At 46.2% G+C, this 13234-nt stretch overlaps 1 protein-coding gene across 1 annotated transcript in view; it reads right to left on the minus strand.

Moving 5' to 3' along the window:
* The window catches only part of LOC105567724 (hemicentin-2-like), a 134461-nt gene extending 125120 nt beyond the window's left edge, over positions 1-9341 (minus strand). Inside the window, exons 1-2 of the mRNA XM_012022817.1 lie at positions 8873-9341; positions 8553-8579 (exon numbers count right to left, since the gene is read on the minus strand). Coding sequence (XP_011878207.1) covers positions 8553-8579; positions 8873-8963 — 118 coding nt within the window. The 5' untranslated portion in view covers positions 8964-9341. The remainder of the gene's footprint in view (positions 1-8552; positions 8580-8872) is intronic.
* Positions 9342-13234: the final 3893 nt, after the last annotated feature.

The following is a 13234-nucleotide window of genomic DNA, read 5'->3' on the forward strand; positions in this document are numbered from 1 at the left end:
TATTCGGAAACGTAACTGCGTTAGCGGTGTTTAACTTTAGCGTTTCCCTCTTCGAAATAAAAACAGTCGGTCGGCAAAGACGTAGCGCTCCTTACGGCATTTGCATTTTACGACGCGAGATATTCGTTAATTAATGTGATGGAATATTGTCACAAACTCCGCTTTGTTGAGCAAATAAAAAGCGATATCGTCCACTTTCCTATCTCGCGATCAACGCCAACCGACACACATCTTCGTCGCAGTTTACGACACGCTGCATGGACATAAATGTCTCACATTTTCACTCGGTATCTTCATTACGCGACGAAATCCTTACTAATGAGACGTACAAACGAGGACCTATCTGGCGGCTAATCGTGACTCTGGGAGTCGTAAATGTTTTTACGTGTCGGAGCGCGTCAGTAACGTCATCAACCGTGAATCAACTCGCGAATAATGCCAATATATTCATGTGTTTTACAGCCGCCCATTTTCTTCAATGACGCACGTGATTCGTAGAAATGTAAAACGATACATCGCGTAGCCGACCGTATTTAATTCTTTAGCGCGAGCAGACGATGATATCTTTCTTTTTATTTCACTTTATTGCCCTGTTGGAACCAGTTTTACGATCGAGACTCTTTCGCGACATAGAATTACGAATCGTAGAAACTCGGAACACGCGACGTTTGCAGGAATCACGTTTAAAGCCGTCTAATGTCAGCAAAACGGTTTTGTGTGTTAAAATTGAATGCTGCATTATTATTTCCAATCATTTGTAATTTAACAGTTATCTAAAACTTTTAATACGAGCATATTTACCTTCAAAGCTCCGAGCACTTTTTTTTATCTGAATTTTTATCTGAATATCTCTTTGTAAAATTAGCGACATTGCTTTATTTAACGTTTGCGACAGTCGACTTTATAGCATCCGCTTTTTTCTCCCATTTTTCCCCTACTTAGCTTCTTTCCTTTTTCCTCGTTCCTCAAAGAATAAGCATATATTTGCTTCATTTTGAGAGCACAGAAAATGTATAAGAGAGAACTAAGAAGAACATACTCATATACGTACAAAGAGTTTCGCGTCAAAGCATTCTGAATCAAAATGCCGCCGCCGCCACCGTCGCCGACCGTCTAAAGAGATCTGAAGCGATGGTGTCACGCTATCGACTTTTATAAACGCTCGGCTCGCCTTGTAATGACTAACGCTATTATAGTTCGAGGTATTGCACAGGTATAAAACTTGACGCTAAATTACGGCGAAAGGTCTTTGCTCGGCGTGCTACTTGGTTAAACGGACTTTGCATCGCCTTCGTTCGTGCTATGAAGTCGCGATAAAATCGCACTGCGCCTCAACTTCGCAGCGATCTACCAACTACCACGATTGATATCGCATTTTTAGTGGTTTATAGTTTTGCTAAGTGTTAAACTACATCGGCATCTCTCGCAAAGGCAGTAAATTGATCTTATTTAGCGCGTTTAAATTTGTTGTAACGAGAGATAAGTACGTTTATTATGAGATCCTATCTAAGTTTCAGTCACGATTCTATTAAATCACAACCGATATCGTTCGCACTCTCGCCACGATTATTGGTCTAAAATTATCCGTGGAGATCAAAAGGCAATTTACCACGCACGATGTGCATCCTTGCCTGAACGGATCCGCATTACCCTCGGCTCGTTAAGATCCGATAACGACGATCCTCTAAGGACGCTAGCCGCGTGTATCAGCGAAAGGAAGAAAAATCTATCAATGCTCGTCCGGTCGTGATCCATCTGGATTTCCCATCGCGCGAATTTTGTATGTTCGTTTACAGTCCGAGCGAGCCCGACGCTAAATGGCCCGCCTTTGCTAATGAATTATTACCGCGCGTTATTGTGCCGGTCGGTTTGCGCACGACAGTCAGTCTGTCGGGCTCGGCGACGTTGACGAAGAGCGAGTGGCTAAAAGTGCGACGTAGGAATTTTTATATCGCCCACCACACCCGCTGGCACCAACCTCTCGTCTTGTCTCGAAAGATCCGTATCGTTTTAAATGCCTGCCCGCACGCAGCCGGACCGTGGAAACACGTGTATTCGCGGCCGGTCCGGCGATTTCGACTAAGTTGCCTGTTACAAGGTCCTAAACCCTCGCGATGATCGAACCACGCGATACAAACTCTTAAATCTTTTATATTAAATATGGTAATATTGAAACTGTGATTTCTGAAAGACGGCGACTGGCCTGATCTGAGCAAATTTGTGTATTATCCATCTGATCAATTGTATTGTAATAAGTTGATAAATTTTACTTGTTAAAAAATATCCTTTCACGATTGCGAGATCTGGAAAAACTTTAATCGCGTAAAATATAATTAAAAAATTAAACATGTATTTTTTTTCTTCACATCTTTGCTGATACTAGATACTTACTTGCGTAAACTTCTAAGCATGCTCTATTCATTAATGTGCACTACAATGCAGGTAATCTAATAGAAAACTGTTAATTTTTAATTTTATTAGGATAATTAGAGCAATTCTCATCGGCGTTTTCAAAGCAAAGCAGTGATGATGAAGAAATAAATCAAGTGCAGCTACTTGTGTACACGTGCGAAGTGTCTAAAAGTACTGAATGTATGTTTCAAAAAATGTGCGTAAAGAGTATTCCGAGGGGGAAACCGCTGACCAAAATCTTGTACACCAATGCCCACTAATGTTCAGTGGACATTACTTTATCTTATTATTACATTTTATCTTTAGAATGCCCCAGCAAGGCCTAATGCCCAAACTAATGCCCACAAAAATGCCTAGTAATGCCCAGTAATGCCGCAAATCTGTACACCACAATGCCCTCAGCGGTTTACCCCTCGGAGTATTCGAATGCACAAGACAGTTTTATGCGTCAGTAAAGTGCGGGCAGATTTTGAGCGCGTTTAGCGCACTATGCGCATCGAATACGTTCGTTCCGCTGGATCTTCGAGTAATCGCGAGGCGCGAACGATACATGCAACGGCGATGATGGCGACGATGATGGACGGAAATATTCTGTAAAATCTACTCTCCGATATTTGTCCGTGCCGTCGTCCTCGAAAGTCGGATGCGCTTTTTCACTTACTGGTACGTGATGAGAAAACGTAACGGAGGAGAGGTCGCAACTTCAAGTTTCGTGAGCAGTTTCCGCGATTTTTAAAACTATGCGTTAACACACGTGCACCTATACCATAGTACAACAAGTAGTGCCCACACTGTCATTTGTTTTGTTTTGCGCCGATCCTTTATGCGCATCCGCCATTATTCTGGTGCGGCTAATGAAACGGACGTTGGATAAGGGGTAGTGTGACAGTGTGAAAGGATTTCACACCAAAGTAATGGCGGAATACCACACTCAAGTTAACACGTTTAGACACTGAGAAAAATGCTGTGATTGTATCAACAAGATGTGTATGATAGAATGTATTTTGGCTGAACCAAAGAGAATTTCTAGTTAGCACGATAGGGCTCGATATTTCATAACCAGAAGTTTGCTAGACTTCACTACCCATCTGGTAAATCCTAAAGGAATTCAGATTCGTCCATTTTCTAATAGACGACTGGTTGAATCTATCAGATTTTTTTTTTCGGCGCACGTGATCGAAACCGAAAAGATCAAAGGGCCGACAGAGAGTGGGCATACTAGTTATACTATGCCTATAGCATCTTATTAATCTTGTTTTATCTTGTTTTATCTTATTTTATCTTTATAATGCTCCAGCAAGGCCTAATGCCCAAAAAATGCCTAGTAATGTCCAGTAATGCCGCAAATCTGTGGACCACAATGCCCTCAGCGGTTTTCCCCCTCGGTCTATACTGTCTAACGATCTGCCGGCATCTCGATGTCTCACTAATTCAAAAAATGGTAATATCGACATGATCCCACAATGCATACGGTAAGATCGTTCGACGTTTTACGACGTCATTTGCAGGGTCGCGGTTCATAATGACGTGATAAACGCGATAATTCGCTAGACCTATAAAAGAGATATAACACGATGAGAGCGAAAAAGACGAATTCGTATATAATCATAAAAACATACACCTTTTAATCTTGTGGCAAAAAATGCGACGAGAAGGAACGAGCTAGTATTTTGTAGCGACGGTAAATAAAGAAATTAGTGAATTCGAGCGAATCGCGGAGAGCATTAGGGTCGACCAATGTGTTTTTACGGCAATACGTTGAGCCTGAATCGAGGCTGTAATGCCAATGAGCCGGTAAGTTAATGACTACACGGTAATATCAACGATTACCTCGAGCGTGAATGCAAACGTTGCAGAGCGTTGTAATTTTAATAGAGCGCGCACGCGCGCGCGCGTGTTTGACGTATTTGTTGACGTGTAAAGTTTATATTAATCGCAGGTGGGTTAATATACACGTATATGCGTGCGTGCCGCGCGTAAAATGTCTTGATGGAAATTTTTCCAGTTACATGGGGCACCTAGGGTCTCCATAATTTGGGTAATATTTGTCCCCGTGCACTTCCGTTTTGCGAGCGTATTATTTACCGCGGGGACTAATGAGCACGTTGCACTGACTAAGGGCAGCGTAATGGCGTTAGTTTGGGCGCTCGTCGGTAGAAAATGGCAATTTTAACTGCAACGTGCTCGTACTGATATTCCGAACACGGCAGGTGGGTTAAATACCCGAACAATCACGAAACTTCGTACTCTTGCCTCGCGATCGAACGGAATTACCCTCTTCGACCCTTTTAACCACTGGGTCGATTCCACTTATCGTGAATCGGGCTGACCTACCCCATTACGCTCCATGATAATCGATGGCGATGTTATTTCAGAGACGATAGGCAGTTTAAAGTACGATGGTTCGATATAGGCTACGAGAGAATTTATGATTTGGAGCTGTCGTCTTTCCAGCGTACGCGGTCGATCGGCCTGTCTCGGTCTCTGTGTAATTATTTCAATTGCACCGTAATGCCCGTAGAGAGAGGGACGGTTCCAAACTAAAAATGACAATTACCACCACGTACAACACGATGTCTACTTGTCACGGCGCTATTGTGCCAACGGGGGATATCAGTGAATAAGCCAAGTGGGAAAGTGACTTATGTCTAACCGGCAATTACTGGATGCATTTACAATGCTGTTACCAAACCGAATTTTCGCCTAACGTTTCTGTCGTTAAATACTGTCGCCGGAGAGTCTGAGTCCCATCTAATGCGATAATGACATTACAGTTAAAAGCGCGATGCGCTGAGTGGGAATTAATTTCATATTAATCGCAGGTGGGTTAATTTTCTTTTCATCACCGCATGTATTTACGTCGCATGCGCGTCACGACAACGAGAATGGTGCTATGATAATCGAAATAAATGTAAAATAATACGACAGTGGTAAACGCATACGCGGATACGAGGAAATTGATGCTCCGCTCGTATCATTAAGTTACACACTATTGCATGATACGTCCAAAAAAGGAGCGATATCGTTATTAGTTGTACGTACCATAAATAAAACAGTTACGCCGCACGTTGGGGCAAAAATGATGCAAATACATGTTTTTTTATTTATTTATCGCTACTCATCGCTGCATCGTTATATTCAGCTCTATGTTATTACGGATTTTTGTAACGAATTACATTGCCCGTGCTGTTTAATTATTCTTTCGAAACGAGACCAACGAGCGTAAAAAGTCTGGGATGAAATTAATCAGAATACAATTTTAAAATACGTACACGCGAATCTTTTTAACCGGATGCGTTAATAAAAAAAAATGATGACTGTAGATCGAACCTCTATTGGAATATCCGTAAAACCTTTGTTCCTGTTGCCAAATTGAAGCTTAAATGCACATTCAGGCATTTCTGCAACGGAATCACGTTACTAAAAAAAAAAGGGAAAAAAACCAACAAGAGAGCGCAGAATTACGTCCGTCCTAACTTTTCTCCAGATACGTGTATTCCGCGTTATCAACGAGTTATTCGTCGCCGGCTTTGTCGCGCGTCGCATCGATCGCCACCTGCGTTCACAAAAAGTCCCGAATGCGATTACGCGATAATCACGACAGATCGCAAAATCAAAGGCGTCCCCGGAGTCCCCTTTGTCCCTTTGTCCTTTAACGGCGCGTCAGGGGTGGTTCGCGTGCACGGCGCGATAGGCTAATTAATTAGCCCGGCACACCGGGAAAGGCATAGCGCCGGGGCTACGAGGAGAAGTCGCGCGACGTGGATGACACGGGAGATAGGATATGTATTCTAATCCAAGTGGGTAGATACTCGCACATTCCTTCGCGGGCGGTGCAGGCTCGCATTTCAATGAGACCCGACCGTAAGACATTAGACCCGTCCTCCCATCCCGCCGCCGCGCGCCGCGTCGCGCCGCCCGCCTATCTCTCTCCCCCATCTTGCCCTTTGTCTTTCTCGCTCCACGACCTCCCGGCCTCCGACCTACGGCGCCGGCAACCTACACCTACGTACGCGAGCGCGGCGCGTCGCCTACGTTCTTACGTCTATCTCCCTTTATCCGACACCTTCGGGCACGAGCAAGCCAGCAGGCACTCGGGAACTGCTCATATCGGGGATGTAGCGCGTATGAAACCGCCACTTTGGAACTAAGCCGGGGCGCTGGGCGGTTAGGATGGGTGGTTAGAGGATTGCCCCGTGTTCCCCATCGCCCCTCCCTTCCCGCCCTACCATATATGGAACTCGGTTGAGCCGCAGCCCTTTAGCGCGCTCGCAGAGACCCCCGCACTTGCCGGGTAAGCAAGACATCCCGACGTCTCTCCACTGATTTTCCTCGACGAGCGGATACATGTATGCGCGCGCGTATCGTACGCGCGGAATAACAAGTGGAGGTCCTCGATCCCCGAGCCTCGCGGCGAAACGCAGACGCGCGGGGAATGTTTGATCGCAATCTGCTTTCTGCTAATATCAAGCCATTTGACGAGAACACGGACGAGAGCGACTGGAGCGGGAACGAATTTCGCAGGATATTCCTTCTATCATTATTTCACGCACTCGAGATGGATATCTTGAAATCCTCGGATATATCCGCGTAACGTTCGTACGTAAGCGGAATTCAAGTCAAATCCCCTCGCAGAGGGTTGGAAGGATCGGTTTATCACCCGTAAACCGTCGCGATACATTTATTACATAAATTAGGAAAAACGGTCGCTGTCGTGTATTAAATTTTGCTCGCAAATGACGTAAGCGAAACCATATTCAAAGTTGAAGCTCGTTACGCGATTACCATTCTTTTAATGTCTTGCGCATTTATCGCGGAATTTATACTCGCGCCGAACTAACGTACTTGCACGCCTTCGCAAGTTTCATTACGGGAGTTGCGTCATCAGATAAAGCGTTGCCGACGTAAATAAATCGAACTAGAGAGCGAATATCGCTCGCCCCGGGAAGACGCGGGAGACGCGGCTGGTTTTCGAACGAGGTATTCGCGGATTTTTAGCTCGCGAAAATAATTCACCAGTCCGCATTCTCATTGTATAGATTTACAACGGTAAGCTCTCGGCTTCCAAATCTTTCGACGCAGCTCGCCACGCAGTTAGGTCATCCAAATAATGCACGTTTACTAAACAGAGTGCAAACGCAGATGCAACACAAACAACAGTTTTAATACAAGATTGCATCAAAAGCGAGCATCAGAGAGGTATATACGGGAACGCAACCGAAACAAACTTGTGTTTCTATGCGCTTAAGATGACTTATCCAGCCCGCTATGCAGAAATTACTGTTCCCGCAAGAGACTTTATATACCGAATGCGGTACAATATTCCACCGCTGTTTGCAAATTAATGTTTCGGAAAAACGATGACATTTCGTTTACGCTTCAAACGCGACGGCGACGTTATTAAGAACGCTGGCGAAAATTAAACTACCTCCTAATTCAAACTACCTCTGTGTACCCCGTGATTTTATTTCGAAGGTTTCATTTAATAATCCGAGCAGGAAGCGTCCACAGCGTAAGAATATTGGCATTCCGCGGCATTTACAAATGGCAAAGAGTATCGAGAGCATCGTGTATACGTGAGATCAACTTTTCCTGGAAGCTTGATAAAAGTCGTTGCAACGTTGTAACGTTCAAAGATCAATATGTCCCAATGACACTCGGCAAAAGATGACGCGAGATCGAACACTCAATATGAATTTTTAAGCACGCGTTCGGCAATTTTTACACATAAAACTTACTAATGTACCGCAATTGCGATAGATTTTGTCTTCTATTAAGACAATTTTTTTCATATCACGTCGTCTCGGTTTGTTTCGGACAACAAAATGCAGACGATAAATACAGATAACTTATGAAAGATAAGATAACAAGTGACAGTTTAATTTTAGAATTGGATTTCTCTCCAAGCCGTCATAGTCTTTCAATTTCAGGATAATAAATTTCTAAGACATATATTCCGTAACGTTCTTGTCTTTCGGATCTGTGAATTTTTCAGTCCTGTTCCAGTTATAGATATTAATATTTTGTTTCGAGTTCTCTTCTACCTGTAGTTTCTTATTTTACATAACCGATACATCGATCGAATAATTTTCGCAGACCCATTAATCATTAAATCAAAATAAAAGATAACAAAAACTCACAGGTACGATGGGCAGCTCTGCGTTCATCTGTAACAAATATTAATTTATTTAAATTATATCACAGTAATATTAAATACATCAGAAAATTATTGGAGGAAAGTTCCGATAGAAATGGATGTGAGAATGCGAGCATAAACAGCCGCGAATAAACGGTGGCATTATTAGCCTTCGCCGAAGCGAGCTGCTCATTCGAGTCGATCGTTAAACGGACATTTGACCGAAACACTCTGTAATTTCCGTCCATTTTTCAGACGTAAACTTTCGTCACCGTCCACAGGTAAAAATGTATATCGCAAAATAATACGTGATAATTTACTCACCGATGGTTGCTGCGCTGTCGCCTGACGCCTCCCCGGACCTCCTCCTCCTCCTCTCGGGCCTCCCGGCAGCTCCTTCGTGGCACCAACACATAACTCGCGAAAGTAAGGTTAATTACGATCGCGCGGCACTTTGAACGGCGCTCCCGGCATTAATCGAACGCGACGCGCATCGCGAAATACGGTTAATTACGATCGCGCGGCACTCCCGACGTTAATCGCGACACAGGGATCCCGCGACGGAAAGTATCTCAAGTACCTGAGATCGCGCGAAGCCAACGGTCCGTTCGGCTGGTCGCGACGTCCCGCCAAATCAACGCCGCGCCGAAATGGCGGCGCGTCCTAACGAACGGATCGCCGAGTAGACGCCGCGCACACGTCGCGTCGATAATGAATCTCGCAATATTTCAGATTACTCACGTTACACCTGCTAATAAGATGCGCCTTGACGCGGCGCGACTCGAACCGAAGCCCTTCCCTCCACGCGCGATACTGCGAGAACGGAACTCGGCAATGCGGAAGTCGACCGTTCGCGTCGTCAAGCGGGAGCGAAGCCGACGCGCGGCAAATTAATGATCGCGCGAGACGCGACCGACCGTCCGAGCATTCGCGCTCGACTTTCGTCATCCGTGCGCCCTGAACAGACAATCCGCAAAGTGCACGCGTTTTCACTGATCCGTAATGTACTGTGGGCTAATATCATTAACGCGGCAATGACGACGTCAATCGAACCCGACGCGCACCGCGAAATAGGTTAATAACGATCGCGCGGCACTTGGCACGACACTCCCGACGTAAATCGCGACGCGCGTTTTATCACGTCGCGAGAATCGCGCGGAGAAAAGTACCTGGAGTCGCGCGAAGTCCACGATCCGTTCGGCTGGTCCGGCGGCTCGCGAAATGCCGCCATATTGAGTCTGTTCGCGTCGCATGTCCCAGCGGCGACCAATACCGTCACTTACAATTAGATCGCAAATGAAATGAACAAACCTACTGACGTCACGAAGACATGGAATTTCCGTTACATTTCTTTACTTCTTTATGCTCGCTATTTAGATCGGCTGAAAACCGTACGAGTAGCCGCCAGTCAAGTGGCAACTTTGCTGTAAGAGCAGAATTGCCGCGTACGTTTACAACGCGCGTCGCGAGATCCACGTCTCATTTCGGATCCACTCAGCATTGTCGCTCGAGTTCGCGACGGCGGCGGCGAATGAATCTCGCGAAATACATACCTCGACAGACCGTCGCTTCGGCATCGTTCAACGCTCATCGCGGACGTCGTTCGTGCCGGCAATAGTTAATCGTTCGTACCGAATCGCGCTCGGCGTCCCGGAGCAGTTGACGCTCTCGTGTCGCGAGGGAGAATGAAACGGCACGGCGACCCCCTTCTACGCACATACCCGTCCGCTCGGCCGCGTCGCGCGCGAACGTAAACACGGCCCGAAGGACAATAACATTTTGTTTTTCGCTCGCGCCGTTACCGGCTGCGCGATCACGAGGCGAACACGTTTTTAAGAATTAATATTCGATACGTTGACATTACGAACGCGGCAATACGTCGACGTTAATCGAGCGCGACGCGCACCGTGAAGCAGGCTAATTAGGATCGCGCGATCTCTGCACGACGCCCCGACGTTGATCGCGACGCATTTTGTCACGAAAATCGCGCGTGGAAAAAGTACCTGAAAGCCGACGGTCCGTTGTTAACGCCACTCTCGGCCGCCGGGGCCGAGCAAATCGAATTTCAATCGCCGAGCAAACGTCGAATTCACGTCACGTCGCTAACGAATATCAAGATATTTGCGGTGACTCGCCAATTAGACGCGCATTAACGTCACACGACTCGGAAGCGAGCTTTTCTCCGCGCGAAATACTTACTCCAGAAGCGCGGGATTCGGCAGTGCCCGTCAGCAGTGCCGGCAACTTCACTCCGCCAATTTATCCAACTTCATTAGGGAACTATTTTATTCGGCGACCAACTTTTCGAGCGCGTTGATTGGCTGCAGGCAAGATTCTCGAGTACCTAGATATTTGCTATCCGGCAGCCAATCAACGCGCTTTGTCGTATGTCAAAATCCGGCCATATCGTAGCCGCGATACATTTCAGATCGGTAGATTCCGCGAGATATGCTTTTAATCGTGTCGTTAGGATTGCAGGTTGACATTATTAATGCGTATCGCGATATATCGATCGCTTCGTTGCTTTCCGTAACCTAAAGGCTGGTTTACGCAAGACGTGTTAACTTATGCCGGAGTCGGCAAAAATTCGCCAATTGCAGTCAACTATTCTCCTCACGTTTAACGGCGATTTGACAATTTTCACCGATTCCGGTATAATTTAACAGTTACGGCCTTGCATAAACCAGCCTTAAATCGTCCAGTTCGACGGTACACGCGTTACCTCGTGCTCTCGAATCGGGAAATTACAGGCAGATTCCAACAAGATACAACGTCGCGAGACGTGTTCGGATTCGCGTGTTAAACGGACGTAGCGACATTGTCGCTCGAGTTCGCGATGACAGCGAATGAACCTCGCGAAAACACATACTTGGATCGTTGAACGCTCGCGTGTCGTTCGTCGCGGACGTTCTCTACGTGTCGGTAATAGTTAATCGTTCGCACCGAATCGCGCTCGGCGTCTCGTAGCAGCTCTCGCGTCACGAGAGGGAATGAAACAATACAGAGAGGCTCTCATCTCTACCTGTCCGCTCGGCCGGCCGCGCGCGAATGAAAACACTGCCTCGAGTAACAATAACAGCGCGGACGCGGCGCGCCACGCGCCGACGGTTGTGTTTACCGCTCGAGCCGTTATACGTTGCCGGCTACGCCGCGAATCGCGCCCCGATGTATAAACTAGATAATTCACGTTGAGCCGGCGCTAGACTACGTGCGACGTTCGCGTCTCGCGATTTGTGGTAACTCGTCGAAAATCCGCGCTCGCCAGCGCAAGTCCCCGACACCGCTCGCTATTTATCGTCTCACTTTGTCGTTGCTTCTTATTGATTTAAGCCTCGTCTACATAGAAGTCGTAAAGTCGTAGTCGTAACAATAATCGACTATGATTGGTCAATTCGTATGTGTCTGACGAAATTGACCAATCGCAGTCGATTATTCTTACGACTACGACTCTGCGACTCGCATTGTAGACCACGCATTACGGTGATTTACGATTCTCCGACTTGCGTACGAAAAATCGCGTACGACGAATTCGACCAATCACGAAAATAGCGGAACGCTCGTGATTGGTCAAGGCTCTCGTTCGGTGATTTTCTGCGTGTTCTGCTCTATGAGTTTGCACCTTTAAGGTGGAAGCACATAAAATTGCAGGAGCCATAGGCAGAATGCATAAGCCATCCGCTTCCGTGTGTTCTGCTTAGATGACACTTGTCTTCTTTTCAAGAACAATACGGCCATCGCGTCGTTGACGAGTAAAGGCCGGTGTGTCCACGATGCTAGAACTTGATCCAAGTTCTAACCAATCAACTTGCGGCTATTCCATAAAAGCTGCAAGTTGATTGGTTACACATTTCTCGGAACTAGAACTTGGACCAAGTTCTAGTATCGTGGGCGCAGGCCTTTACTGATTTACGATTCTCTGATTTTGCCAAAAAATCGCGTATTTTATCTTGTTTTGAAGAACAGACAATATGGCATCGCGTCGTGACGAGTAACGAAGAAAACAATGATAATCGCGAATCACGTTTGTTAATTTGACGAGATGCTCGCTCAACAGTTTCCGCATGCGTGGCAACTTCATTCGCGACACGACGCGAGTCCAATTAGCCGCTGATTAAACGCCGATGGACCGGTTCGAAAATATACAATCGAAATTCACGGATAGTATATTTCACACGCATAACTGCCGCGAGGTGCACGTATTATTATTAATTACACGTCGTCGCACGTTAATGTTTATTAATATACAAACGGTCGATATATCACGGTTTTCCATTACTTGACTCACTCGGCCGGCCGTGTGTTACTCCGCGCACTCGATTTCAAAATTGATAGGCAAATTACCATTTAAAGCGATGAAAAATTTACGGCCCGATATGAGAGAGATGTACTCGCGTCTAATTATTAAACGCGTGATTATCGCCCTAACAAAAAGTATCTCGGCGGAGTGACGATCTGCGATTTCCGCGTGTTCCACCATTGCTTCGGTACGCGCCAAATTAATAAATCGCGAGATATATATTTGCCTTGATAATAGACCGCCGTTTCGATACGCCCGCGAGTCTCTATAATTGCAAGGGGGATAATTAATCGGACGGCAATCGATAAACGTTCCTACCAAATGATCACGTTTTCCCTTACGCTCGCCGCGATCAGCGGCCTCCCGTCATTACTCGAGCCTGAACCCGT

Source organism: Vollenhovia emeryi, unplaced genomic scaffold (assembly GCF_000949405.1).
Source record: "Vollenhovia emeryi isolate VEMERY1.0 unplaced genomic scaffold, V.emery_V1.0 DF939135.1, whole genome shotgun sequence".
NCBI classification, from domain to species: Eukaryota; Metazoa; Arthropoda; class Insecta; order Hymenoptera; family Formicidae; genus Vollenhovia; species Vollenhovia emeryi.